The sequence below is a fragment of the Monodon monoceros genome, unplaced genomic scaffold (genome assembly GCF_005190385.1).
Source record: "Monodon monoceros isolate NGI ecotype Baffin Bay Population unplaced genomic scaffold, NGI_Narwhal_1 Super_Scaffold_3, whole genome shotgun sequence".
Taxonomy (NCBI): Eukaryota; Metazoa; Chordata; class Mammalia; order Artiodactyla; family Monodontidae; genus Monodon; species Monodon monoceros.
In genome coordinates, this window is record NW_021703780.1 from 99,944,405 (window position 1) to 99,969,522 (window position 25,118).

General features: G+C 60.6%; 1 protein-coding gene across 4 annotated transcripts in view; it reads left to right on the forward strand.

Annotated features, from left to right (window-relative positions):
• Window positions 1–24,895, forward strand: part of NUP210 (nucleoporin 210) — a 100,472-nt gene extending 75,577 nt beyond the window's left edge. For 2 of the 4 annotated variants that reach the window (XM_029242459.1, XM_029242460.1), the window contains 16 exons: window positions 101–280; window positions 2,845–2,925; window positions 3,950–4,081; window positions 5,270–5,428; window positions 8,102–8,193; window positions 9,778–9,952; window positions 11,311–11,486; window positions 13,434–13,654; window positions 14,853–14,989; window positions 17,421–17,544; window positions 18,470–18,616; window positions 20,239–20,489; window positions 21,582–21,798; window positions 22,008–22,103; window positions 22,185–22,268; window positions 23,455–24,796. In XM_029242459.1, coding sequence (XP_029098292.1) covers window positions 101–280; window positions 2,845–2,925; window positions 3,950–4,081; window positions 5,270–5,428; window positions 8,102–8,193; window positions 9,778–9,952; window positions 11,311–11,486; window positions 13,434–13,654; window positions 14,853–14,989; window positions 17,421–17,544; window positions 18,470–18,616; window positions 20,239–20,489; window positions 21,582–21,798; window positions 22,008–22,103; window positions 22,185–22,268; window positions 23,455–23,555 — 2,373 coding nt within the window. In that variant the 3' untranslated portion in view covers window positions 23,556–24,796. Of the gene's footprint in view, window positions 1–100; window positions 281–2,844; window positions 2,926–3,949; window positions 4,082–5,269; window positions 5,429–8,101; window positions 8,194–9,777; window positions 9,953–11,310; window positions 11,487–13,433; window positions 13,655–14,852; window positions 14,990–17,420; window positions 17,545–18,469; window positions 20,185–20,238; window positions 20,490–21,581; window positions 21,799–22,007; window positions 22,104–22,184 lie in introns of those variants that run through there. The other 2 variants (XM_029242461.1, XM_029242462.1) reach the window with 2 other exon arrangements.
• Window positions 24,896–25,118: the final 223 nt, after the last annotated feature.

A 25,118-nucleotide genomic window follows, 5' to 3' on the forward strand; every position in this document is an offset into this window, starting at 1 on the left:
GAGCTGTGGAGAGTGCTGGGGTGTTGGCACCCTTGCCCCCGAGGGTGAGGCGTGGGCCGGCCGGGGGACGGGCTGACGGGCGCTGCTCTTCTCCCTCCAGATCACCTCTGAGGGCGGCCCCCAGCCTCAGTCCAACATCCTCTTCTCCATCAGCAATGAGAGCGTGGCGCTGGTGGGCAGCACCGGGCTTGTGCGAGGCCTCTCCGTGGGCCACGGCGCCGTGTCGGGGGTCGTGCAGGCCGTGGATGCCGAGAGCGGCAGGCTCGTCGTCGTGTCACAGGTAAGGGCATGGGCTGCACTGCGGCGGGCACCTTCCGAATCTGCCCTGCACACAGCCCCGTGGGTGAGGCTCACCGCTCCCCAGGTAGCTGGTGGGGTTGGTCACCTGGGAGGAAGCCCTGCCTGATGGGCTGGGGCTCTTGCCAAGGGCCGCCCTCTCCCAGGGTCTTGCTTCTGCCCTCTGAGCCCAAGCCCCTGCCTGTCACCTACCCCCACCAGGGCCAGCCCTGCACTCGTACCCCCGAGGTTGCCCTCTTCCAGACTCAGGCTCCCCGGCTGTTCCTTAAGGGGCAGGGTCCCCAAGCCCCACGCCCTGGGGCCATTCCAGTGCAGGCTGACAGTAGCCGTTGTGACAGCAGACTCTGCTTTACGTGCCTCCCCGAGTCCTCTCCGGACCCTCTGCTCTGCCCGTGTGCAGGTGGCGGGCCCGAGGGACGGGCTAGTGACCCACGGCCACCACACGGCTGCTCTAGGACCTGACCTAGTATTGCCAGCATCAGAGCTCTCCCGCCTTCAGGTCTTCTTTTCCAGCTGGGCTTGGAGATGTTCTCCTAGCAGAGTTGGGCTGCTCTAGGCTCTGACACGCTTGCTGGGTTATGGTGTATGTTTTTGGAGGCATGTGCTGACTTGGCTGCTGTACACGAGGGTAACTGGACACCAGTAGTGTTTCAGACCTGGATTTATATTTCCAAGAGAAAAAGAAAGCCTGAGTCATCCGCCAGTATCTTTGCTCGGCTAGAAGTCAAGTCATCTCCCCCGCCTCCTCGCTGGAGTGGGGGACATTTCCTGACCAATTTCCTGGGTCAGCAGAGATGCTGGAGGCCGACTCAGGGGAAGCCTCACCCAGCAGGGTCCCCCTGTCCCATATCGGTGGCACTGACTCCAAGCAGGTGAAAGCAGGTGTCTCTAAGTCTGATCGTTTCTGCCTTTCCCAGGGGCAGGCACTTCCGTGGGCCTCTGGGAAGGACGGGGCAGAGCATGTCCCCCTCTTGAGAAGAGCTCAGGGTGCTTGGATTCTTCCCCGTGTCCTTGGCCTGCTGTGACCTGCGGGAGCGTCGGCTTGGTGATCAGGCCACGCTGGGACCCCGGCTCGAAGGGGGCGTTTTGTCCTGGGTGGTATGGCTGTGGACAGGAACTGGGCTCCTGACAGCGGTCCGGGAGCACCGCCGAGTTAGGAGCACCTGAACACACAGCTCTGGGGCGCTGGGACCCTCTGGAGGGGGTGGGGCTGACCTTGACCCGACACTGAGTGCCTCGATTTACTCCTTTCCCAGCAGTTCCACTCTCTCTCCAAGTATCCGGCTTACGCCACAAAGTCCTTTTGAATCACTGGGTGGATACTCCAAGTTTACCTATCTATTTTATAAAGACGAGAAACCACTGGGCATGTGAGAGTAAAATTAAGGAACAAGGAGGCCCTGCTTTGTTCCTCTCCAAAGAAAGGGTTGCAGCCTCAGGAATGGGCTTGTTTTTCTCCTCCTGGGGGCCCGCGTGGCTGACACAGCTGACACAGCAACTGGCTGGGGATTGGTCTAGAGGACACAAGGCCATGCAGTCCCTCCTGGCCACCCTCCTCTCTAGGCTGAGCTCACTGGGCCACCTCTCTGCGTCTCCCATCTGGCAGGCTGGGGGAGGGGCCGGGGGAAGGCCCCGGTGCCCCTTGGTAGATGGAAAGGCTGCACCGCCAGCTCCATCTGAAAGGCGTCTCCTTGAGCCCAGGCAGGCGGGGGCTCAGCCTGAGGCCCTGAGGTCCGCGTGTCCCAGAAGGGTATGCGACTCTGGTCAGAAGCTCACGGTTCCATCTGTGCGATTCGGGTCACCCTAAGAATCAGCTCCCAAAGCCGAGGAATAGTCCAGGACTAGCAAGGGAAGACAGCGGTGAGAAGGAGGAAGGGAAGGAAGGGAAGGGATGCTAGCTGGGCACCTACTGTGTGCCAGGAGTTAGCCCATATCACAAGGCACAGGAGATGGGCTCACATGAGTGTATGAAAAAAGGGCTTAAGGGTTTTAGTAGCCTGGGTTCAGCATGTGTCAGCAGCGCTACAAAGAAGCCAGTAAAGTTAGTCTTTGGCCAAATTAACAGGAGTATAGAATTCAGAATGAAGGAGGATATAGTCTATTCTAATCATACTGTACCTGGCTCCTGCATTTGTCCCAGTACTCTGCTCAGAGACAGACAGGCTGGATTTGGGGTTGGGAGGTCTGGAGACCTGTCCTGTGAGGGCTGCCTGGCCTAGAGAGGAACAGTCCCTGGTCAGTATCCCCAAGTCTCTGCAGTGCTGACCTGGAGCATCTGGATCGGACAGGTCTGTAGGCTCAGAGGACCAGGCTGGCACCCCCAGGGGCAGGGAAGAGGCAGCAGCCAGCTCCACGTGGGGCGAGCCACCCGCAAAGCCAGGCCTCCTAGGCAAGAGGAACATTATGGGTGCCTTCTGACCACGTGACTCTGAGCTGGCCTTGGCAGGAGCCTCCTTCCTGGGGGAGGGGTGTCCCTTCCCGAAACTCCCGTCACTAGCACATAGCGCCTACCCACAGTCAGCCTGAGCCCCAAAGCCCTTTTCCTAGGACCTCGTGGAGGTGGAGGTGTTGCTGCTCCAGGCCGTGAGGATCCGTGCCCCCATCACTCGGATGAGGACGGAGACCCAGGTGAGGCGGGAACCTCTGCAGGCCCTCCTGTCTGAGCTCTCGGAGCAGCCTCTTGGCAGGGGTCAGGCCCTGAGTTCTGCTTCAGGATGAGCTGTTCCCTCTGCTGGGACAGTTCTCCATGCCCTTCACCTGCTGAACCCTGTTTCCCCGGGGGTCCAGCTTCACTCCCCTGCCTTTCCTGCTGCAGCCCAAAGGCTCCCTGCCATTCTCCCCAACGGCGCCATCTCCTCTTACGCACGGCGCTTACGCCTGTCGCCCCGTGTGGGTGCCGTCAGCAGGTGATGCCTGTGTCTCCACCAGTCTGTCGCCCTCCCGCACCTAGAATAGCACCTGGCACCTCGCAGGAGCCGGTGTGTGGACGGTGTGTAGCTTTCTCGGTGCTTTCTGTGTATTAGTCCACATGGTGCACATAACAGCCCCGAGAGGTAGCTCCGGGGTCACGTCCGTGTCACAGAAGAGGAGGAGTGCACGTGGCAGGCTTAGGGCGTCTGCACAGCTGGCAAGCGGCGGGACGGGGCGCCGACCCACAGCCTGGCTCAGGTCCGTCCCTGCCTTTCGCTGCGTCACCTCCACATGCTCCCTCTGGTCGGCGCTCGGTCAGTTCAGATTGTCGGAGACCGAGTCCACCCCTCGTGAGCAGGGACCCCCGCTAGACTGAGAAAGAGGGGAGCAGGGTAAGCTGTGTGGTGGGGGCTGGGGGCTCTGCAGGTGTCCCAGAGCTAGAGGCAGTTGTTTAGGAATGGGGTCTCCCAGCCGAGCTGCGACAGCGCGCGGCCCAAGAAGGACGGGAGGTGCGGGGCTGGTGCTGTGTTCCGCTCGGTCCTTTGCTGTTTCGTCAGGCCTCCTGGGACCTATGCTGCGCCTGCCGCTACTTAGGGAGGAATTGAGTGTGGCTCCCGTTGCCCCGCGGAGACGGGGAAGCACCCAGCAGCGGGCGGCAGCTCAGGCAGTGCCCCGGAGCGTCCGGGGGGTGGGGCTCTGGCCGCTGGACCCCGGCGGTCACGGGCCTGGCTTCTCCCTGCAGATGCCTGTCTACGTCACCGGGATCACCAACAACCAGAACCCTTTCTCCTTCGGCAATGCCGTGCCGGGCCTGACCTTCCACTGGTCTGTCACCAAGCGAGACATCTTGGACGTCCGGGGGCGGCACCACGAGGTACCCGCCCTCCCAGAGTCCCCCGACTCCATCCCAGACAGTGTTGGGGTGGGAGGGTTCTCACCACGTGTCTTGCGCTTCACGCCCTCTCGCGGCTCCCTGACTCCTTCTCCCAAGGCTGCGGCCACACTGTCCCTCCCCGGTATCCCTCCCGGCCTCTCAGTCTTGCTCGTGTCCAGGAACCCGGCCGCCCAGCTCCCCCATCGCAGTTCCCAGGACAGTCCGCAGCCTTTTCATTTTAAGCACATTCTTGCCGACCAGCTGTGCTGCACAGGGGCTTAGTTAGTGACCTGCTAGCGGAAGGCAGCAAAAACGACAGCCTGGTGGGGACGTCACAGAAGTTCCAGAACGTCTTGGGGTCCTGGTCGGGGTCCCCAGTCTGTAGCTTCTGACCCCCTTTCCGAGATGGCGCCTGGCAGCCCTGGGGTTTTCTCCAGGTTTATCCCAGGACCCCACCCCTGTCCCCTTAGGCCTCCCTAGGGGGTCCCCGGCCCCTCCCTAAGTCTCAGCTGGAGAGAACGTGCTGCCCCCGTTTGTATGAGCTGGAGCCCATGCGTGAGGAGGGGGGACGCGCCCGGGGTCGCCCAGCCAGTGGGCTATGGGCTGGGTGCCGGCCCTGGTGACTACCGGCTGCCACCCCGTGTGGGCCTTGGTCACGCAGGACCCGAGTGGGGTTGGTGCTGGGGGTTTCTTCTTGTCCTATCCATGGACGGGGGGGCGGGGGCCGGGCATGGGATGGGGGTCTCCTGGAGGCTGCCTGAAGCTCATCTAGTGCAGGACGAGGGCCTCCCCCCGACCCTATGGGACCAGAGTCCTGTCCCCAGACTGTCCCCGTGGTACCCGGACGTGTGACTTTTTCACAGATAGCCCACGACGGGGGCTCTGGGGGGGAACACCCCAAGTCTAACATCTTCTTGGTGATTCGCCTGACCCCCCGCCCAGTCGAGGCTCTGAGAAGTCCTGTGTGAGAACGCTGGTTGGCCTAGCCTCTTTCACAGGCTACTGTGAACATGAATTGCAGCATGGGGCGCCCTGCGCTCGTGCTGAGGTGGCCACGGGCTGCAGCCCCCAGGTAGCAGGCCCTGACGGGGCGGGAAGGCAGCAGGATGAGAGCGTTCAGGCAGTGCAGGGGGTCTGGGGCTCCTGTCCGGCTCTGCCCTTTGGGGACACTTTTGACATCTGTCGCAGGCATCGCTCCGGCTGCCGTCGCAGTACAACTTCGCCATGAACGTGCACGGCCGGGTGAAGGGCCGCACCGGGCTGAGGGTGGTGGTCAAGGCCCAGGACCCCACAGCCGGGCAGCTGCTGGGCCTCGCCAAAGAACTCTCTGACGAGATCCAAATCCAGGTAAAGGACGGGTGGGCAGAAGCCACCGTTAGCGGGAGAGCAAAGGCCAACCCAGCAGCCCTGCTCCTCCCAGGGGCCTTGTGGGCACATGTCAGGGGGCTGGGCGTTGGGGCTGGGGGTATGAGGTGCTGTGGGAGCCCAGAGATGAGGTGACCCAGGGCTTCACGGAGGGGGTACGTTTCAGGATTGGGGGGCCTGGCATGTGCACAACAGGGCTGAAGGTCTGAAGTAGCTTAATGTGTTCCCAGAATAGCAGATAATTCTGAGCTCAGAGTCTGGGGTGCCTTCTTGGGCGAAAAGGCTGGAAAATTGTCTGAGCCGGGCATTCATTTAGTTGTCTGTATATTTCACAAACATGTGATGCACTTAGCAGAAGCAGACACACTCTCCCCACTTCCCAGGCCGGCTCCCACAAAGCCTGCAGGGCAGGGGCTGCTGGTGCAGCTGCCCTAGATGGGCCCGCAGCCCTGGGGGTGAAGTGCCCCTGCGGGTCCCAGGGAGTGGGCGGGAGAGGGTCCTGAAAGGCCTCGAGGGATGTGCCCTGGAAGACAGAGGGTGCGACCCATCGTTCACTGATGGAAACCGAGCCTTAGGACGGGAGGTGGCCTGCTCAGATCCCCTCGAGGGGGCACCCAGCAGGACTCGGACCAGGCAGGACCCGAGCCCAGCCACCCCTGTCCAGCCCAGGGCTCGACCCACGTCTCTCTCTACCACCCCTGCCCCCTCTGGGCCCCTCTGTAAAAACAACGAAGAGCATTTTTAGCTTCAGGGACCCCATTCTGCTAATCTGGGGCTCAGTAATGTCTGGGTTCCCCTAAATTGCAAAGAAAAACTGATAGCAGCCCCTAAGTATCATGAGAAAAGAAATGGGTTCAAGGCCCCTCTTCAGGAAGGAGCAAACCATTTCTAAACCAGGCACATACCTCACTAGGGGCAAAGAAACAGATTTCAAAGAGAAACGCCTGTCTGCCAACCCCCCTCACCCCCGCCTGCACAGGCACACAGGCACACACACATACAGACACGCACACAGACACACACACAAACCACACACACACAGACAAATACACACATAGAAACACAGAAATACATGCTCTTCCTAGCTGAAAACAAAGGAAGCAAGCTCTGACACCTATCCTGAAATTAAAGACAGGGCTTTGCAGCTGCCAAGTTCTGTGACCTCAGTCAGGTCGTCTAACCTCTGTGCGCCGCGGTGTCCCTGGCTGACAGCAGATGGGTTTTGAGCACATCGGAAACTTAGAGGCGCTGGATCCAGCCCACAGAGGTGTTTTATTTGGCTCACTCAGGGCTTTGAAACAATTTTTATTTGTTGCCAACATTTAAAAATAGGAAGATTTTGTCTAAAAGCCCAGTATGAATGCATGGCATGATGCCACACGGCAAAACCAGCAAGAGATAAGGGCCAACCTCCCACTGATAGAGAGGTGCCCCCCAGTACCACAGGCCCCCCAACCCCGTCGTCTCCCTGGCACCGAGGCCGTTCACCATGGTGCTGGCAGTGGTGCTTTTCTGCCGGTCACATAACAGGAGAGGAAGGTCCCCCTTGTACCTTCATGTCCACCTCAAGAGGGACCACAGAGGTCCATGCCTAAGGAAAGTGGGAGGGGACCTGCCTGTGCGTGTATTTCCCGCGAGATACGTAATCAGTGAGGCAGCTTCACTCTGGGTGCCGCCTGCCTGGCAGAAGTGCTCACGCGACTCCAGAACCCGGTCTGGCTCCCAAGGCCGTGCTCCGTGCCCTGTGAGGAAGCACTGCCACTCCGTCGTGTCGCACGAATCCCCCAGCTCTGTGAGACAAGCGTGGCAAGGATGATTACTTCTAGACCCTTTTTACAGATGAGGAAATCGAGGTTGAGTGTACGGTCAGAACATGGCGGTGCGTGGAGGGAGGGGAGTCAGGCCAGTTTCCTCTTGGAAAATCATCCATCAGATCAGATGATTTTAGACACAGGCCCTTAGGAGCGTCCAGCTGGTCTGATCGGAGCAGAAGCCAGCGGGGAGCCAAAGCTGTGCTTGGCATCTAGGCTCAGATGCCAAGCACGCCAGCAACCCTGAGGGTCCCTGGAGATAGGTACCTGAAGGGTGCTGGGCGCGTCAGGCTGAGTGCAGAGAGGGGTCTGGAGCCCCAGGGAAGGGCTGCCTCCGTGGCAGGATTAGAGTCCATCCGACATCATCGGGTTTATCGGCTGCTGGCCTGAGGTCACCAGGCACCCCGTACCAGTTCTGTGCGGATCCTGCCGGAGCCTGGCAGGCTAGAGGGTGAGAGGCAGGGCCGAAGGGGTGGATCTGGGAGGGGCATGTAAGGAGCAGCATGTCTCTCTGAGAGGCGAATTGAGAGCTTTCTCCAGGCTCCGTCCTGGCAGCATCACCGAGCAGGACCCTGGGCCCCGTCACTCTGCCGCTTTCCACACACATATGTCCCGAGGGCTCAGGGGAGGCCCGTGCTTCTGTGAAGCAGCCCCAGGGGCTTCACCAGCCCACTGCTGTCCCTCCTCATCGTGCCTTCGGCCTCTTAAAGCTCAGCCCTCGCCACCACATCACCAGCTGCATGACGGGTGCTGGCACCGGCCCCTCTCACCCCTGGGAGACCCTGGGGTGACCCTGGACGTGGTTCCAGGGATCACGGGAAACAAAACTCCCCCTCTCTTCCAGGTGTTTGAAAAGCTGAGGCTGCTGAACCCTGAAATAGAAGCAGAACACGTGTTAATGTCGCCCAACTCATTTGTCAAGCTCCAGACAAACAGGTACGTGACTCAACGCAGCTTCATCCAGGTTGCGAAGCTGTGCTCACATCCGACGGCTCATCTGTCGAAGTCGTCAGGAGCCGTGGGTGCCTCGGGCGAGCCGCACCTCCCTCCTGGCGTCGCGCTGGAAGCGGGTGCGGCCTCTGCCCTCCTCCCGTCACTGTGGACGTCCCCTGCTCATCTGCGGCGTCTCCCCGTGGGTCCCTCTTCTCCCTGTGGCCCAGAACCTCTCATGCTTTCTGCGGACATCCACTGCTTCAGAGGGGGAAAAGTGCCAGCCTGGAGGTGTTCAATTTCTCGAATGCCCCTGTGTCTTCAAGACTTGCTGTTCCGTGTAGTCTAGGAGCCGGGGCGTCACCTGGGGGTTCGTGAAAATGTGGATCTCGGCCCCTGCTGGGTGGTGGGGACGTGCATGAACGCAGAGAAGCGGGGTTTTGAAGCCTGCCTGCAAACCTGCCTCCTGCCCGGCATTCTAAGACGATGCTTTGGGTAGTGGTGCCTTGTGTGTGAACTGCGGGTGCAAAGTTCGGCATTGTAAGGACCACTGGAGAGACACACACACGTGGGGGACGCACAGCCAAAAGTGTCAGCTCCCGGCTCCGTGCAGGGCTCTCGGTCAGAGGTGGGTGACAGCCGTGCCCTTGAGGATTCCGGTGGGGAAGAGGGCAGTGTAGAGAGAGAAGGGCTGTAATGAAACGAGGTAGTGTTGAAGCCACAGCCCAAAGGAAGGCCTTCCACGCGAGGATCCGGGGAGGCACGCCCCCAGTGGAGATGCTGGAGCTGGGACTTAAAGGATGCATAGGAGGCTAAGAGGCTGGGGTTGATGAGGGAGGAGAAACTTGAGGCAGAAGCAATGACATTTGCTTAAAGTCATCTGCAGAGCGTTTGTGGGGCTGCGGCACAGAGAGAGGGTGAGCGGGGCCAGGCCTGGGAGGCTTTTCCTTCCTTTCTTTCCTTATAACATCAATGAATATGTAAAAGAGCATAAAATACTGCATAATTTGTCTTCTCCCCAGTGCATATTATCAGTAGTTTTCCAAACCACATTCTTAGCAAGTGGCCCGTTTTTATCCAGTTACTGGCCCTTGGAAATAGGACAGGGCAAGGCCATAACTCCCATTTCACAGTTGAGGAAGCCGAGGCCGAGAGAGGGGACACATGTGTCTAAAGATGCACCGTTGTCAGCGGGCTGTCGGGTCTGCCTTTGGGCTCCATCCGGCTCAGAGCCCCATCCTCCTCCCGCTGCACCAGGCTGCCTTATTTCAGCAGACTGAAGCCAGTCTACCGTGGAAGGGTCTTTGACAGCAAGTGCCTGTGCTGCTGAGGGGACCCTCAGCTCCCGCATCCTTCCCTCCCACTGACCGGCTCGTGGCAGGTGCCGCTCTCCTTGGAACCCTTTGGTTTTACAAATTAGGTTTCCTGTTGGCAATTGATGAGCTGCAGCGGGCTGCGCACAGCGTCCTGGTGCACGGCGGGGCTGAGATTGGGCCTCTTCTCCCGGGAGCAGCGGGACTCCCAAACCCCGGGCCCCTTGCTGTGACACTCCTGCTGTCTGTGAACACGGGTCTGGTTTGTTTTCCGAAGGGATGGCGCCGCCTCTCTGAGCTATCATGTCCTGGATGGGCCTGAGAAGGTTCCCATCGTGCACGTTGATGAGAAAGGCTTCCTGGTGTCGGGGTCCATGATCGGGACATCCACGGTCGAAGTGACCGCCCAAGAGGCTTTTGGGGCCAACCAGACCATCATCGTGGCTGTCAAGGTAGGCTCACGTCCGCCTCCTTTTTGGAGTAATAAAATCAGCAGTACTGCTTTCCCCTCGCAGGTGTGTAAGTGAATATACTCACTTTCCAGCCAAGAGATTGTCTGCAAGAGTTTATTAAAGGTCCTAGGTGAGAAGCTGCATCTTCTGGATGTCGGAGCCGAAGATCCCTGGAGATGATTGATGGCAATGACCTCGTCTCATAGATGGGGAAACTGAGGCCCAGAGAGGTCCGTGGTTTTCTGGGACTGGCACTCCAGTGTCCTGACCAGTCAGCATTGAATGTGTGTGCTGGCTCTTGACCCAGAAACCATTACATTACAGAAGGCACCTCGTAGGATGAGGTGACCCGTCTTACAGGCAAGGAGACCAAGACTCAGAGTGTCACATGGTAATTGAGAGTCAGGCTCTGGGTTCTAGCCCACGTCGGCCTGGCCCGGGTTGGTGTCCTCCAGTCCCAGCCAGCACTCCTGTGTCCCCTTGCCATTCTGTGCTCCTCAGAGACAGGACTTTCTCCTTGGGCGTCCCTGGGTCGGGTCCTGGGGTTTATCCTGAGCAGAGTTTTCTTTGCACAACTGATCCTCAATGACAGAGAAAATACACGACCACTGTAATATTTAGATTTTGCTTGGGTCGTGGGCCTATTTCCTTCCTAACATCTTTTTGTTTCAAGATGGGTGTCTAGCAGGGAACCGTCCACCCTAGTTTTCGAGTAAGTGAAAGTGACTGACCACCCACCCTGTGTCAACAGATAGTACTGAGCACCAGCTGTGTGCCGGTCACTGCACCACTGATCTTCGTCAAAGAAACTGGGCTTTTTGGGGGCTGGCTCTTCGACCAGGATGGATTTTACCTGGAGTCAGAGAACCAAGTCTGCTGTCTAAAGAGCTTGCTGTCTAGGGTTCCCGAAACCCATCATCCCCTCCTTTTCCCGTCTCCCCTTTAACTGGGGCGTCTGTTCCTGGCAGCTTTGTAGCATACGGAGGCCCCCAGGCAATGCTGCCCCTGAAGTCCGAGCGGGCATTGTTTCTAGTTTAAATGCCTGGAGCCAGGTCCTCCAAAGAAGCTGAGCAGTCAAAGCCCAGAGGATATTTTTGCAACATGAATAATGATGTAATTTGTCACAGCCATGGCTTTTGACTCTTGTGGGTTGGGTTTCCTGAGCGCGAGGCCGGCCGTCATGCAAGGAGGGGGCCACCGTCGCGGGCTGAGCCGCTCTTTCCATGACCCCAAGTCGGTCCAGCCCCCACGCCTCCTGAGATGGGGACTGGCTAGGGGCAGGCGTCCGTTCTCGGGAGGGGGCTCTTCAGAGAGGTGTTCCTGGCGCAGTTGTCACTGCATTTGCTCACTGTCCCCAGGTGTCCCCTGTTTCCTACCTGAGGATCTCCATGAGCCCCGCCCTGCACACCCAGAACAAGGAGGCTCTGGCAGCCCTGCCCCTGGGAGTGACCGTGACTTTCACCGTCCACTTCCACGACAACTCGGGAGACATCTTCCACGCTCACAACTCTGTCCTCAACTTTGCAACTAACAGGTAGGGGTGGGCCCCCCTCGTTCCCCACATGAAGTCACGTCTCGATCAGACCCAGATCTGATTCACGCAGGTGACTGATGGCCACGCGGAGAGGCCAGCGCCCCTGAGAGGAGAGTTTGTTACTCACGGTTCCCAAGAGCAGGGGGTGCGGTGCGCCTTGCTCGCAGGGCCACGGGGGAAGCACCGGGCTCGGCCAGGCATCAGGAGCAAGGGGAGGCGTGGCCGAGAGTCTGTATTACCGGAAGGCACGCAGTCATTCAGCAGAGGTGCCCCAATGGGCAGGAGGCAAAACCCAGATGTTGGGGTTTGTGGTTGGAAGGTCTGTAGTAAGATTTTGTGCAGCCGTGAAGGCTGGGCTGCAGGGGAGATGCATACAGCCCTGGTCGCTGGGCTGGCCCTGTGGTCAGTGGATGCAGAGCGCCAGTTATACCTGCTACAAAAGCTGGTCAGAGAAGACACACACCTTCCAACGCTCAGGCCCTTCTGCGTGCCGTCCCGCCAACTCCTCGCTGTCACCCATTTGTAGAGGCCCAGAGAGGTCAAGCCACTTGTCCAGGGCCACACAGCCAGGAAGTGGGGTTTGGATACCAGGTCCCATTGGGCTCCAAGGGCAGTTGTTTTTGGCTGGTGCTTCTGAAATACAAATGCAGCCTCAGGCCTAATGTGAGGAGAGAGGGGGTGGTCTCCAGGAAAGAGAGCTGTGGCCTCAGGCTAGACCTGCCCCCATGTCTGAGTCTACTGGAGCAGCGGTTCTCAAAGTGTGGTCCCCAGACCATCATCATTACCACCGCCTGGGACACTCAGAAATGCACATTCTCAGGGCCCAACAATCTGGGCTGTAACGAGGCCTTCAGGTGATTCTAAAGGTTGGGAACCGTTGTCCTGGGGGACGCAGACCAAGCTAAGAGCAGGAGGGAGGAGCTCCAGACCTAGGAGGAAGGAGTAGCGCTCCAGAGAGTCCTCTCTGGGCGCAGAAGCTCATGTCCCGGTGTTGGTGACCATTGCAACGTGGGCTTCCCATGGGCCCTGGAGCAGACGTGTCCCCTGTGGCTGAACACACCCAGGGCCGGGCCCCGGGAGAGCAGGGTTTGGAGTTGGGCCCTGTTCAAGCCGGGCTCGGCCCTTTATGGGGCCCGTGAGCTTGGGCGGGTCACCCTTCCAGGCTGCTGTGTCCACACCTTTCACGTGGAGAACGTGGCCTAGTCCCCGGGGCCACCAACTGAGGCTGTGGTCGCCAGGGCCTCTGGCATGCCGTGGCGCTCTCTGCACACAGCAGGGCATCTGCCGGTCTGGGGCGAAGGCTGCCCTGGAGGGAACGGCGCCCCATGTCCAGCTCCCCTGCAGAAGTCACTCGGGCCTTGTGTGGCGGGGAGCGTCCATCTCCGAGAGAGCGGTCAGGGCTCGGGGGTGTGGGCAGGGAGGCAATGGAGCAGAGACCTTGACCCTCCCCCTGCCCAGCCCAGCCGTCCCTCCGGTCCCGCGGGGGCTGCCGTCACTGAGTGCCCCCCGTGTGCCCATGTGCCGGCTGCTGGCCTAAGCCCTTTCCAGCTGCTGACCGGGTTTGCGGCTCACGTCAAGCCTGTGACGTGGGTACATTGTCAGCCCCACTCGGCAGATGAGGTAGCGAGCAGGGGCGATGTCACTGGTCCCAGTAGCACGGCAGAAGGCAGCCTGTGCCTCCGCGAGTGTCCTGGTTCCCTACTGGGAAGGGACGAGAGCACAGGGTACATCACTTTCCTCTGGGGGGATGGCGACGCTGGCCATCCTGTCTGGGCTGTGGGTTCCCCCGCCCCACCCGGGTGGTGGGTGAATCAGGTCGGTGTGGCCTGCGGGTGCCTCACCCGGGTGACATCAGGGCCCAGTGGGCGGGTGAGGGGGCCCTTCGCTGGCTCCTCCCTCAGAGCTGGGGCCTCTCCCGAGACTGAGAGCCACGTCTCCTGTGCCCAGGGACGAGTTTGTGCAGATCGGGAAGGGCGCCACCAACAACACCTGCGTGGTCCGCGCGGTCAGCGTGGGCCTGACACTGCTCAGAGCGTGGGACGCGGCGCACGGCGGCCTCTCTGACTTCGTCCCGCTGCCTGTCCTGCAGGCCATCTCCCCCGAGCTGTCCGGAGCAGTGGTGGTGGGGGACGTCCTCTGTCTGGCCACGGTTCTGGTCAGCCTGGAAGGTACGAGAGATTCTGGCCGAGGGAACCATCTCTGTGGTTGGGAGGTGGGACGGGGCTCTCAGCCCGCTGTGACAGGTGTGCACGTGGAGCTTGGTGATGTTCTAGAGCGGACGTCGGAAAACTGCTGCGCCGGCCAGAGCCAGCCTGCCGCCTCCTTCCGCAGCAGGCTTTTGTTGGTGCTCGGCCACACCCCTGCGTCTCCGTGTCATCAGTGGCCGTTTTCACGCCGCATCTGCCGGCCCGAGTGGTGGCATCAGAGACCCTCGGGCCCACACAGCCCCAAAGACTTACAATCTGGCCCTCTACAGAGAAGCTTGCCCCCCCCGCCCCCGCTGTAGGGGTTTTCCACCCTTATGGAAACCGTCTACCCCCATAGCCACGAGCCACGGGACCTTGGAAACGTGGCCGGTGCAGCTGAGGAGCTGACTGCTAGGTGTTTTGTTCGGTTGTGGTTTCGGCCGCGCCACACGGCACGTGGGATCATCGTTGCCCTGGTCCCTCGCCCCCTGCGCTGGAAGTGCGGTGTCTTAACTGCTGGCCCACCAGGGAAGTCCCTGACTGTTCGGTGTTGAGCTTCTTGGCGGGGCTGCTGCATGGGCAGGTGCCTCTAGGAGGGAACCTCAGCCAAGGAAGCCGCAAAGCGGTGGGGCGACTGTCCGCACCACCCGTGCATCCATGAGCCACACGTGCAATCATTTACTTAATTTTTTCCTAACTGGCTCCCTTGTTTTAAAGCTAATTAAACTCATTGTAAAAGGAAGTTACACGCTGCCTTTAAAGAACAGCACGTATTATTTGCCACAAATAGAATGTGGTTGTTGAATCCTTTGTTTGCGTTTATCATGTGAGGAGATTGGCTCTTCGCTGAGGACCGCCGTCTAGTGACAGCTCAGAGTCTGCCACCGCCTTGTTTGTTCAAAGGGGATTGCTGAACAGGGTGGGCGGGTGGGGGCGGTGCAGTGGGGAGGCATGCAGTGGGCCGGCCCTGGGGGGCCAGCGCCCGGGTTACCCCAGGGTGGGAAATGACCAAGAGATTCCCAGCAGGGAGGCACTGTGGTCGCAGACAGGAGCCGAGCGGTGGGACAGTGGAGCGTGGGGCTGGGGGCGGCGAGGACACTGCCCAGGTGACCCAGGTGAGACGCAGTGGCTGGAGTGTCAGTCATGGGAAAGAGGGGTCACGTGCAGCTTCCCCTCCCAGGCATCCCCGGGACCTGGAGCTCATCAGCCCGCAGCATCCTCCACATCGACCCCAAGACGGGCGTGGCCGTGGCCCGGGAAGCGGGATCTGTGACCGTTTACTACGAGCTCGCCGGGCACCTGAAGACCTACAAGGAGGTGGGGCTTTGGGGCCCATGTGGCCGAGCCTTTCGGGGTGGAACTCTCAGATTCCGTACTGACTGATTCCCGTTTGTTAGGAAGAAGGAAGGTGCAGCACCTCAGGAGGCAGGCGGATGGGGATTCGTGAGCCTGGTGGGGGCAGGTTCCCCCTCCCAGGCTGCCGGCTCCCTAGTCCACAGTGGTGGGAGGACGGAGGCGGCCTCCTGGGGGGTGATCCCCGCGCCCACGTGCTTCGGCTGAGCCCTGGGGGCAGGATTGTCTGCGTGGGCGTCCCCCGGGAGTCGCGGCCGTAGGTGGTCCCGCTTAGCGATTTGGCATCACCGGCAAAGTTAAACTCCCCCAGCAAGTCACCTTTTGAGTCTTTCTGGAGGTGAACAGAACCGCTCTCTCTTCTGTTTATCTCCAGCCGAGAATGAATCGATGAGCAGTCTGGCTGCGTTCCACGCGTCTCATTTTTAGAGCAGCGTGTGCCCTGTGGAATCTAGCAGTTTAACTTAATAGCGGGTGTGTTTAGAGCTGCGACCCTGCAGTGCGGGCGAGCCCAGTGCAGATAGAGGCACCTTGAGACGAATAAAGCAGTCCCCCCCCCCACCCCCAAGAAGCCCCGGAGGGTGGTCGGGCAGGGCTGGGGGAGCTGGCAGAGGAGGGCACCGCACGGGAAAGGTGGGCAGGGTTCGAGAGCCAGCCCTGGGGCTGGAACCCGGGGTGTGTGGGAGCGGAGGCTAGCTTTGCGATCAGATCACAACAGTGGTTAAGCTCTGGGGCCAGGCTGCCTGGGTTCAAATCCCAGCTGGGCCACTGAGAGGCTGTGTGACTTTGGGTAAGTTACTTGACCTCTCTGTGCCTCAGTTTTCTTACTGGTAAAAATGGGGCTAACATTGTTGTGTGGATTAAATGAATCATTAATGTGTGCGAAGCCCTTAGAATGGTACTCGGCACAGAGCACGTGCTCCGTGGGTATGAGCTGCTGCTGCTGTTCGGGGTAAAGATGTTGAAACCGATGCCAGACACAGTAGGGATTCATCAGAGATTTTTTAAAGGCAAGAGTGATATAGATCAGAAGTATGTTTGGAAAGATTGCCTGGTGCCTGGCTGAGTCTGAGAGCCTGAGGGAGGGGGCATAGCTGCAGGGTGGCAGCTGAGAGACAGAGGATGGGCCCTCACTGGCACCCCTGGGGAGGCCAAAACTAAGGGTGGGTTTGGAGAGACTCCGGAGGGAGGGTCATCAGAGCTTGGTGACCGTTTGGAAGCGGGGCCTGGGAGAGGGAGGCCTTGGGGATGAGTCTCCAGGTCTGGCTGGGGCGACAAGGGGGAGGATGGCCCTTTGCAGAGAGGGGAGCACAGAAGGAGGTGCCAGTGTGGGGGGAGGACGATGGGGAGTTTGAGGTGTTTGTAGCTCCTCCAGGCGGGGCTGGTGGTGACGCAGCTGGGCCGGCGCGTCTGGAGCTCCGGGGCCCAAAGCCAGAGACAGCGGAGGGTGGGGTGCCTGCAGCACAGACGTGGGTCTGAAGCCCTGGGGGTGGCGGGAACACGCAGGGCCTACCGGAGCAGGAGGGAGCGGGACCAGGCCTGGGGCCCTCTGCCAGGTGTGGAGGAGGACAGGGCAGGAGACTGCAGAGCGGAAGTCAGGAGCAGAGAAGGCGAGGGGGGGCAGCGGGAAGGACCCGGGCAGGGGCGCAGGTGACTGCGGTCAGTCTGGAGGGTGATGGGCCGGCCCTCCAGCTCAGCATCAGCCACGGCTGCGGGGTCTGCGGGAGCTTGGGGAGGAGTGAGACCCCGTCCCTGCTCTCGAGGGACTCACGTGCTGGTGGAAGCAGGCCTGTGGGGGGCAGGAAGTGCTCGGCGCCTGCCCAGAGCCGGAGACGGCCTTCCACCGGGAGGCGGTGGCCTGCGGGGCGGAGTGTTGGCCCTGCAGGAGGGTGGAAGGGGTACCCGGCCTAGGAAGGCTCGTCCTGCCTCAGGAAGGTGCTCAGTGGTTAGATGGGAGGGGTGAGCCGGGAGATAACTTGGGGAGATGAGCCTCGGCCGCCACCACTGGGCCGTGTGGGTCTGCATTTTGGTCAGGCTGATTTATTGTGAATAAATGGCAGTGAAGTAAAATGGATCTTTCTCTCTTTGCTGAAAGATTAAGTAACCCAACTGATGTGCAGAGACGCGATCATAACTGACAGGGGAGCCAAAGTCTGCAGCCCGCCCCGACTGCTGCTTGCATTCAGGCCTGGTGTCGCCCTGCCCCGCTGCTGGGGCAGCCGGCTCCCGGGAGAGTCAGGCCAGCCTGGGTCTAGTCCAGCTCTGCCCCGTCTGAGCAGCTCACGTAGCCTCGGAGCCTCAGTCCTGTCCCCTGTACTGCGGGAAGGGCAGTACCTGCGTCCCAGGCGCTCGGCCTGCATGGTCAGCTCTCAAGGGCCTGCCTTGTCTTCCCCCCCAGATAGTGGTCAGCGTCCCTCAGAGGATCGTGGCCCGGTACACCCGCCCCGTCCAGACCAGCTTCCAGGAGGTTGCGGCCTCCAAAGTGATGGTCACTGTGGGAGACCGGAGCTCTAACCTGAGAGGTAAGGAGTGAGGGGTCGTGTGTCCCGCGTGGGCCCTGCCAGGCCAGGGGCCTCGGGCCCTTCTGATGGGGTTTTGCTGCTTTTCCTACTCAAACTCGCTGACTCCGAGGCGGGCATTTAACCCCCGCTGGCCCACCCCTTCCAGCTGTTTAGAAATTCGAGTCCTCCACAGGCAGTGAAGGGATCTCCCTGAAAGCCCAGTGCTGCGAAACTGCCTGTTTCTGGGTTGGAGGTGCAACGTCAGCCCGAGGGCACCCAAGTGGAGAAAGCCGCTATTCATCCCAGAAAATGTGGCTTAGCAGGCCTCGCCACCGATTTTGATTTTCATGATTACCTCTCCCAAGTCATGCATAGAACGTTCGACCTCATCCCCTGCCTGTGACAGCCCTGGACAGCAGCTGCCGGAAATAAATGCATCAATACAGGCTGTTTTTAAAAAACCACTTAACTGGTAGAATTCAATACCACTGTCGTGGTTCTGATGCACCTCTACTGCCTCGTGGTCACCTCTCTCCCTGCTCCAGTGCAAGTGGACAGCACTGTGCCATTGCCCAAACGATGCTCAGGGTATTAGTGGGGAACTAGTGCCCTCCTGATGTCCAGGGATAAATCGCCCGTTTTCCCTGCTGACAGGAGCAGACAACACGCACTAGCGGGCTCGACCCGCTGCCGTGCCCCTGGATGTGGGCTCTGAAAAAACGCTGAAATTGCCCATGCTACAGGATGCCCCCCATTGCCACATAATGAGTAATTTGTCCTCAGCTTTTATAAACTGCAGCATCGTCAGGAGGAATGTGGGCACAGGTCCGGTCCTCGGGCCGGCCAGCCTCCACGTGGCCTGCTCTCATGTCCTCGTGCTGGGGCTCTGCAGGTGGGGGCCTCGGGGGCCTGGGTGCGCGGCCTTCTCACCCCCTCCCGTCTCCAGGTGAGTGCTCCCCCGGCCAGGTGGAAAGCATCGCAGCCCTGCACCCAGAATCCCTCCTCGGCTGCCAGCTACAGTTCAAACAAGACATCTTCGACTTCCCAGCCCGTGAGGTTTTCACCGTAGAACCGGAGTTCGACGCTGCCCTGGGTGAGTCTGCGGGGTTTGGTAGCGAACACTGACCTGCGTGGCAGGTTCGCCTGCGGTTCATTTGGCCCGCGATGGCCGTCTGTCCAGGGGGCGGTATCCGTCAGGAGCCCAGCCTGGGGACTGATGCCGTCACCCCGGCCTCTGGTTCCCTGCAGCCGCCGGGAGGGGCTGGCATTCCCAGCTGCTCTCAGTTCCCAGCTGCTTTCCGAGTCCTGGCGGAAAGGACTCGGTTCAGAGTTGGGAACCTGGTTCCAGGCCTTTCCTGCTCTTCTTGCCTCAGAGCCTGCAGGCGAGGAGGCTGCTTCCCTCGTGAAATGGGAAGGGTGGTGCCCTGCTCTGCTGGCATGACGGGGCTCTGAGAGGGAGGCAAGGGACTTGATTCAACCGGTAGTTGAGGGCATGGGCGTCTGTGGAGTGTAACTGCTCCACGGAACTGGTAACCAGAGCCGTGGAACTGGCAGCCGGCACCACGGGCTGGAGCGGAGTGCTGGCCGAGTGGAGTGACCTGAGTGTCACCAGGTCACTCTGAGAGGAGGGCCACCCCTCACCGGATGCCGTGAGTACTCAGGACAGGCCCTGGGATGAGCTTGCACAGTGCCCAGCTCGTGCACATGCCGAGACGCTGAGTCCCGTGCTCGTGCAACGAGACTGTCAGTGTTGTCGTGAGAGGGGCTGGGGATGACCATTTGACATGTTGCTCAGTTCTTTCTAAGAATCCGCTGCCACCGGCCTGCAGCTCCCAGGGGCCAGGCGAGGCCCTCCTCTCCCTGGTTCACTCTGCGTCTCTGTCCCTCTGGCAGCAGCGCAAGAGCACCCTCAGCGCCCCGGCTGCCGTGTGGGATACAGGCGGCGTATCCTGAGGGCACACTGTGTGCAAGACCTGAGCTTGGGGCTTAGCACACAGTAGGCACTTGGTGGTCCCGGGCCCCGTGGATTCACCAGCACAGCCCCACAAGGGGTGCGATGTTACCCCCGCTTGACAAGGGAAACAGAGTCAGCAAGGAAGCCGACTCACCTGGGGCCTCCTGGCTGGTGGTGGGGAGAGAGGAGGAATGGAAGGGACTCACCTAGAGGCGCCTGGCTGGTGGGAGCACAGGAGGGACCCCAACCCAGGTATCCTGATTCCTGGATCTGGAGCTTTCCAAGGCACCACTCAACAGTGTTCGTTCAGCTCTTTTACCCACTGTGGGTCAGGCATGGACCCTGAATAGTCCCAACCAGGCCTCCACAGAACTTCCTGCCGCACCTGGGGCGTCAGCGGTACTGGGGCTCAGCCCCACTCAACGTACGGCCAGTGTTGGGTCGTGGTATCTGTTCACCATTCCCTCACCCCTGTTCTGAGCCAGACTGGCCGGGCCCTGAAATGCAGAGCTGGAGCAGGCATTCCTGCCCCAGGGGAATCCATGAACAGAGGATTCTGAGACAGAGAGGGGGAGAGCTGGTCACAGAAAGGGTGTCCAAAGGGAGGGGGGCACTGAAGAGGGACTTCCCAGGAGGCCCCGGGAGGAGGGCATGCCTCACCCGGGCTCTGCAGGGTGGGTAGGAGTCCTCCAGGGAGCAGGGTTAGCATCAGGGCCTAGGTGGAGAGGAGATGGGGTGGAATAACGCCCTTGTCTCCACAGGCCGGTACCTCTGCTCGGTGACTATGCTCAGGCTTACGGACAAGCAGCTGAAGCACCTGAGCCTGAAGAGGACAGCACTGCTGGTCACTCCCTCTCTCCCAGGCAGCCACTTCTCCGGAGAGCAGGTCGGGGCCGAGGTGCCCTTCAGCCCAGGGCTTTACACTGACCAGGCTGAAATCCTTTTGAGCAACCACTACACCAGCTCCGAGGTCAAGGTCTTTGGTGCCATGGAAGTTCTGGAGAACCTGGAGGTGAGTGGTGACCAGGCAGGAGCCAAGGCCTCAGAGGGACCAAGAGGCAGGGAGGACCAGCTGGGGTGTGGCAATCCTGGACCACCTCTCTTTAAAATTAAAAGTTGTAAGGGAATTCCCCGGTGGTCCAGTGGTCAGGACTCCGCACTTTCACTGCTGAGGGCACTCGTTCAGTCCCTGGTCAGGGAACTGAGGTCCTGCAAGTTGCGTGGCGCAAAATTAAAAAACTAAAAACATTTAAAAAATTAAGTCCCTTGACCCTTTTCCCCATAGCACTGCTGCTGTCTGTCGGCCCGTAGAATCGTGTGAATGGTTGTGATTGCCCCCGGTCTTCCCTGGCTGGAAGTGACTTACGCGGGGAGGCGCTGAGTGCAGGGCCCGCCTGACACATGGCATCTGCTCAGCGAACGTGTCACGTGTCCATGAATGAATTCAGGGCAGGAGGGCACGCTGACGAGGGGCAGGAAGAGAAGCTCTAACCTCTGACCTATCACTGATCCACTGATGCCGCACACCTGGGGACGATGATGTCCCCATCTCTGGGCCTGGGTTTCCCCCTCCGTTGAGTGGTGGTGCAGGACACCGGTCCTGCGGCCCGGCAGGCCGGGAGGAGGTTGGGGTGATGTGCGAAGGGCTCGCTGGTGTCTCCGCCGGCTCCTTCTCTGGTCTCACTGCGGCAAACATAGCTGAATGTCCTCACAGTGACACAGGCATGAAGTTGCTATTGGTGGTGGAGCTCCTGCTGGGCCCCAGGCTGGGCTGCTGGCCACGGGCCATGGACAGAACTCCTGGCTGCTCCCTTGGGAAGCTGGAGTTTGGTGATCGCTCACGCAGTGCAGCGTTTTTTTTAAGGAGCTCTTGATTAGAATTCCATGAGACTGATTTGTCCTTTCCCTAAAAATGCCCTAGCATAGACAGCGTGCTCCCCTGAGTTTGCGGATTGCACGCCTGTCAGAAGTGCCCAGGCCTCCTCACCTGCCTGGGAAGCGGGAACTGGTAGGGTCCGCGCCATCGGCCCACGGGCCCAGGAGGGCAGCTCACGTGTGTCAGGCAGACGTGGGGTGTGCCCCTCAGCCCTGACGTCTCTCCCAGGTGAAGTCAGGGTCCCCGGCCGTGCTGGCCTTCGTGAAGGAGAAGTCTCTGGGGCTGCCCAGCTTCGTCACCTACACAGTCGGCATCTCGGACCCCACAGCCGGCAGCCAGGGGCCTCTGTCCACCACCCTGACCTTCTCCAGCCCCACCACTAACCAGGCCATCACCATCCCCGTCACCGTGGCCTTCGTGATGGATCGCCGGGGACCTGGTGCTCGTGAGTTACGGGACGGGACACCCGCTGGGAGGGACCTGGCAGAAGGGACGGGCAGAGTGGTCCAGGTGGGGGTGGTACCGGGAGTCTGAAGGCTGCAGGAGCAGAAATGCAGAATGTGTCTCTCGCCCGGGGCCCCTCACCCTCTGAGCACGCACACGACGTGAGGGGCTCCGCACACGGTTTGGTAACTCTCTTTCCTTGGACCACAGACGGCGCCGGCCTCTTCCAGCACATCCTGGATTCCTACCAGGTCATGTTCTTCACGCTGTTTGCCCTGCTGGCCGCGACCGCGGTCACGATCATAGGTGAGGCGGGCGTGCCGTGTCCCCACCCCCCGATTGCTCCCCCATCCCCACCCCCACTCTAACCACCCGTGCGTCTCGCAGCCTACCACGCGGTCTGCACACCCCGGGAGCCCAGCACACCGCCGGCCCTCTCCCCGCGAGCCAGCCCTCGGCACAGCCCGCACTGTGAGTAGCCACCCCGAGGAGCGGGCGGCGGGGGAGGATCCCCAGGTCTCAGGAGGCCTGGCCCTGGGCATGAGCTGCAGCTGGGCTGTGAGGCCCAGAGGGCAGGCCTGCGAGCTGGTGGGGGAACGGGAGCTGGCGGATGCTGGTCCCGGAGGGGCTGGGGCCAGGGAGCCCTGTCTCTGCGGGTGGGCGTGTGGGGCCGGGGTCCCACCCGCTGGGGCTACCGCGAAGGGCTCTCAGCTGGGGCTGGACGGGCTGACTCAGAGGGGAGGGTTCTGGGGGTCCCGATGAGGTGTTTCTCGGATGGAGAAGAATCACTGGACTCATTCCTGTTAGCGGTGCCCCTGCCTCTGGTGGTCCTGAAGCGCTGGTGACCCCTGCACAACCCCAGGGTCTCCTCTCTCTGTGAGTGGTGTCCCCTGAGGCTGTGCAGTACCCAACCTGCACAGCTGTCCTTGGCATCCCTGTGTCTCCGGATTCCCATTCAAGGGTTCTCTCCCCTCCACAAGGAATCCTTGAGGGGGTGTCTACTGACCTATGGGGCCATGGCCTGGCTTCAAGGGCTCCGTGAGTTGTTTGAAAGAGGACACAACTGTGTATATAGGTTGGTGTTCCTGGGGTAACAAGATCCTACATGCATCCTGGACCCCTAGAATCACAGCCTTCTCTCAGGCCTGCGACCCCAGGGAAAGCCGTGGACTGCCCAGCAGCTCGCTTCCCCACGTCAACTCCGATTCATCATCCAGCTGTGTTTGCAGTGGGCGCTCGCCTTGCTAACTGCGTCCCCCAGCACACCCCTCCCCGGTTTGTTGGAGCCACGCTGGGGGCTTCGCGTTGCCTCCTGGGCACTCCAGGCCCTTCGCACACGTTGGAGTCTGTTTGTGCAGCTTTCTCTGCCCAGATGGACGGGCCCGCTCCCCGTGTGTCCTGTGGATGGGACGTGGCCGTGGGATCCTGGGACCTGGCAGGCTGTGCGCGCCAGGAGGTCAGGGTCACGGTCCAGGCCGCTGCGTGCGCAGCTCAGCAGGCCCCTGTGGGCCTCGTGCGCTGGCCCGGGAGCCGGGGGCGTAGCTTGGCAGCAGAGCAGCCCCTCGGAGCCGTTGTCTGGCGTAGGCCCTGCGGAGTGTGAGGAACGTGGAGGTCTCCCTTTGGCTCCTTGCTCACCGGAGCTCTCTTCCCACCCTAGATGTTCCTGCCTCATCGCCAACGCCTTTCAACGCGCTGCTTCCTGCTCGCAGAGCCAGCCCTCCCTCGGGGCTGTGGAGCCGTGTGTACCCCTCCCACTAGTCAGGAGGGCCAGGACCCCCGTGCCTCCACCACCCCAGGGCCGGGCCTGCTGGGTCCAGCCTGGAGCAAGCCCGGCCGCCGCCGCCGCCCCTCTTCCTATAACTGTAGCTTAGGCCATGCTCACGAGCTTGTTCTTATAAGTAGGAGTTTAAGTTTGTTGTCTGGGGGTTTTTGTTGTCGTTTTCTACTGAGAGTCTTGCAAAGGCAAAGACCTTGGCTCATTCCTCAACCTGGTTGTCTGGGGTTTCGGGACGATGTACACTTCGGCTTTTAGTTTCTTGGTCTCTAAAATCGCTCCCTTCTCAGGACCTGGAGCCGGTGGGAGTCTGTGGAGTAGGGGTCTGTAGATGCTGTGATAGCAGTGGTCTCAGGGAAAGGATTTTCTATTGGATTTTTTACTTGTGTGGGTTCTTCTCTCTATGGAAACTGGACTTTTCCCCTCGTCGGGCTGCTGCTGGGAAATGATTGCAGCGAACAGACACGAGTGACAGGGGCCGCCCTGTCCCTGCACAAGGAGCCTCAGGACCGGGGCCAGGGCGCCCGGCTCAGCCTCGGGGGCGCCCGAGACGCCGGGGAGCTGGGAGCTGGGCGCTGGGCCTCCTGCCCGCCTCGGGCCACTGTGAGTGGATGGCCATCCTTTGTGGTGCTTTGTTTCCCGAGCGGTGTACTTGGACTCGGCCCCGGGGGGTCCAGCTCATCCTCCCTGTCCTGGCTTCGCTATCAGCACAGGGACTTCGGAATCCGAGCTGGGAAATGTCCTTGGCCTGGAGACAGGGACTCTCCTTGTGTTCCACTGTTCCGCCCACGCACAGACCCATGTTCTCTGTCCCTCCCTCTGTACAAAGCACCTCGCGGATCTGAGCCTCTGCCGCCCCTCGGGATGGCCTCCCTCCAGGCAGCTCCCAGGACGGGCCGGGGAGGGGGCGACTCAGAAAACGCCCTCCTTCCCAGCCCTCGTCCACACAGCAGCTGAGACCTCCAGGATGCGGCCCCTCCTGAGGCCGGGGTGCCGTGCCGCCCCCAGGAAGGCCCGGAGCCTGGCAGGCGTGGACCCCGAGCTGCACACGTGAATCCGCCTCAGCCCTTTGGGACTGGGCCATGCGATTTATTTTTTTAAAGCTGGAGACAGGAAGAATTGTGCCTTGCATATTACTTGAGCTCAGACTGGCAACTTGGATGCAAACAGGCGCGTTTCTACCTGGTTTATTTAATAAAGCTCTATAATTTCTTAAGATGAGCGTGATTATTGCCGGAATCACATGCGTCCTGCCCAGAAGTGACTCGGGCCTGGTGACATTGCTTGCCGTTGTGTGCATTTGGGGAGCAGGTCTGTGTCCTGCCAGCCTCTCTTCTCTAGCTGGGCAGCCCAGCCTCCCTCCCACCCCTGAGGGACCGGCAGGCACCAGGGCGGGGTGCCGTAGTGTCTGCCCACAGCTGCCTGCTCAAGGCCCCCAGACAGGCCTTCCCTGTCGGAGGACGTGGCAGCCCTGCCCACACATCACTGGGGTCACCTAGACGGCCTCTCGGCTCCCCTCCCTCTCCAGCCGTCCCCTTCTCTCTGCA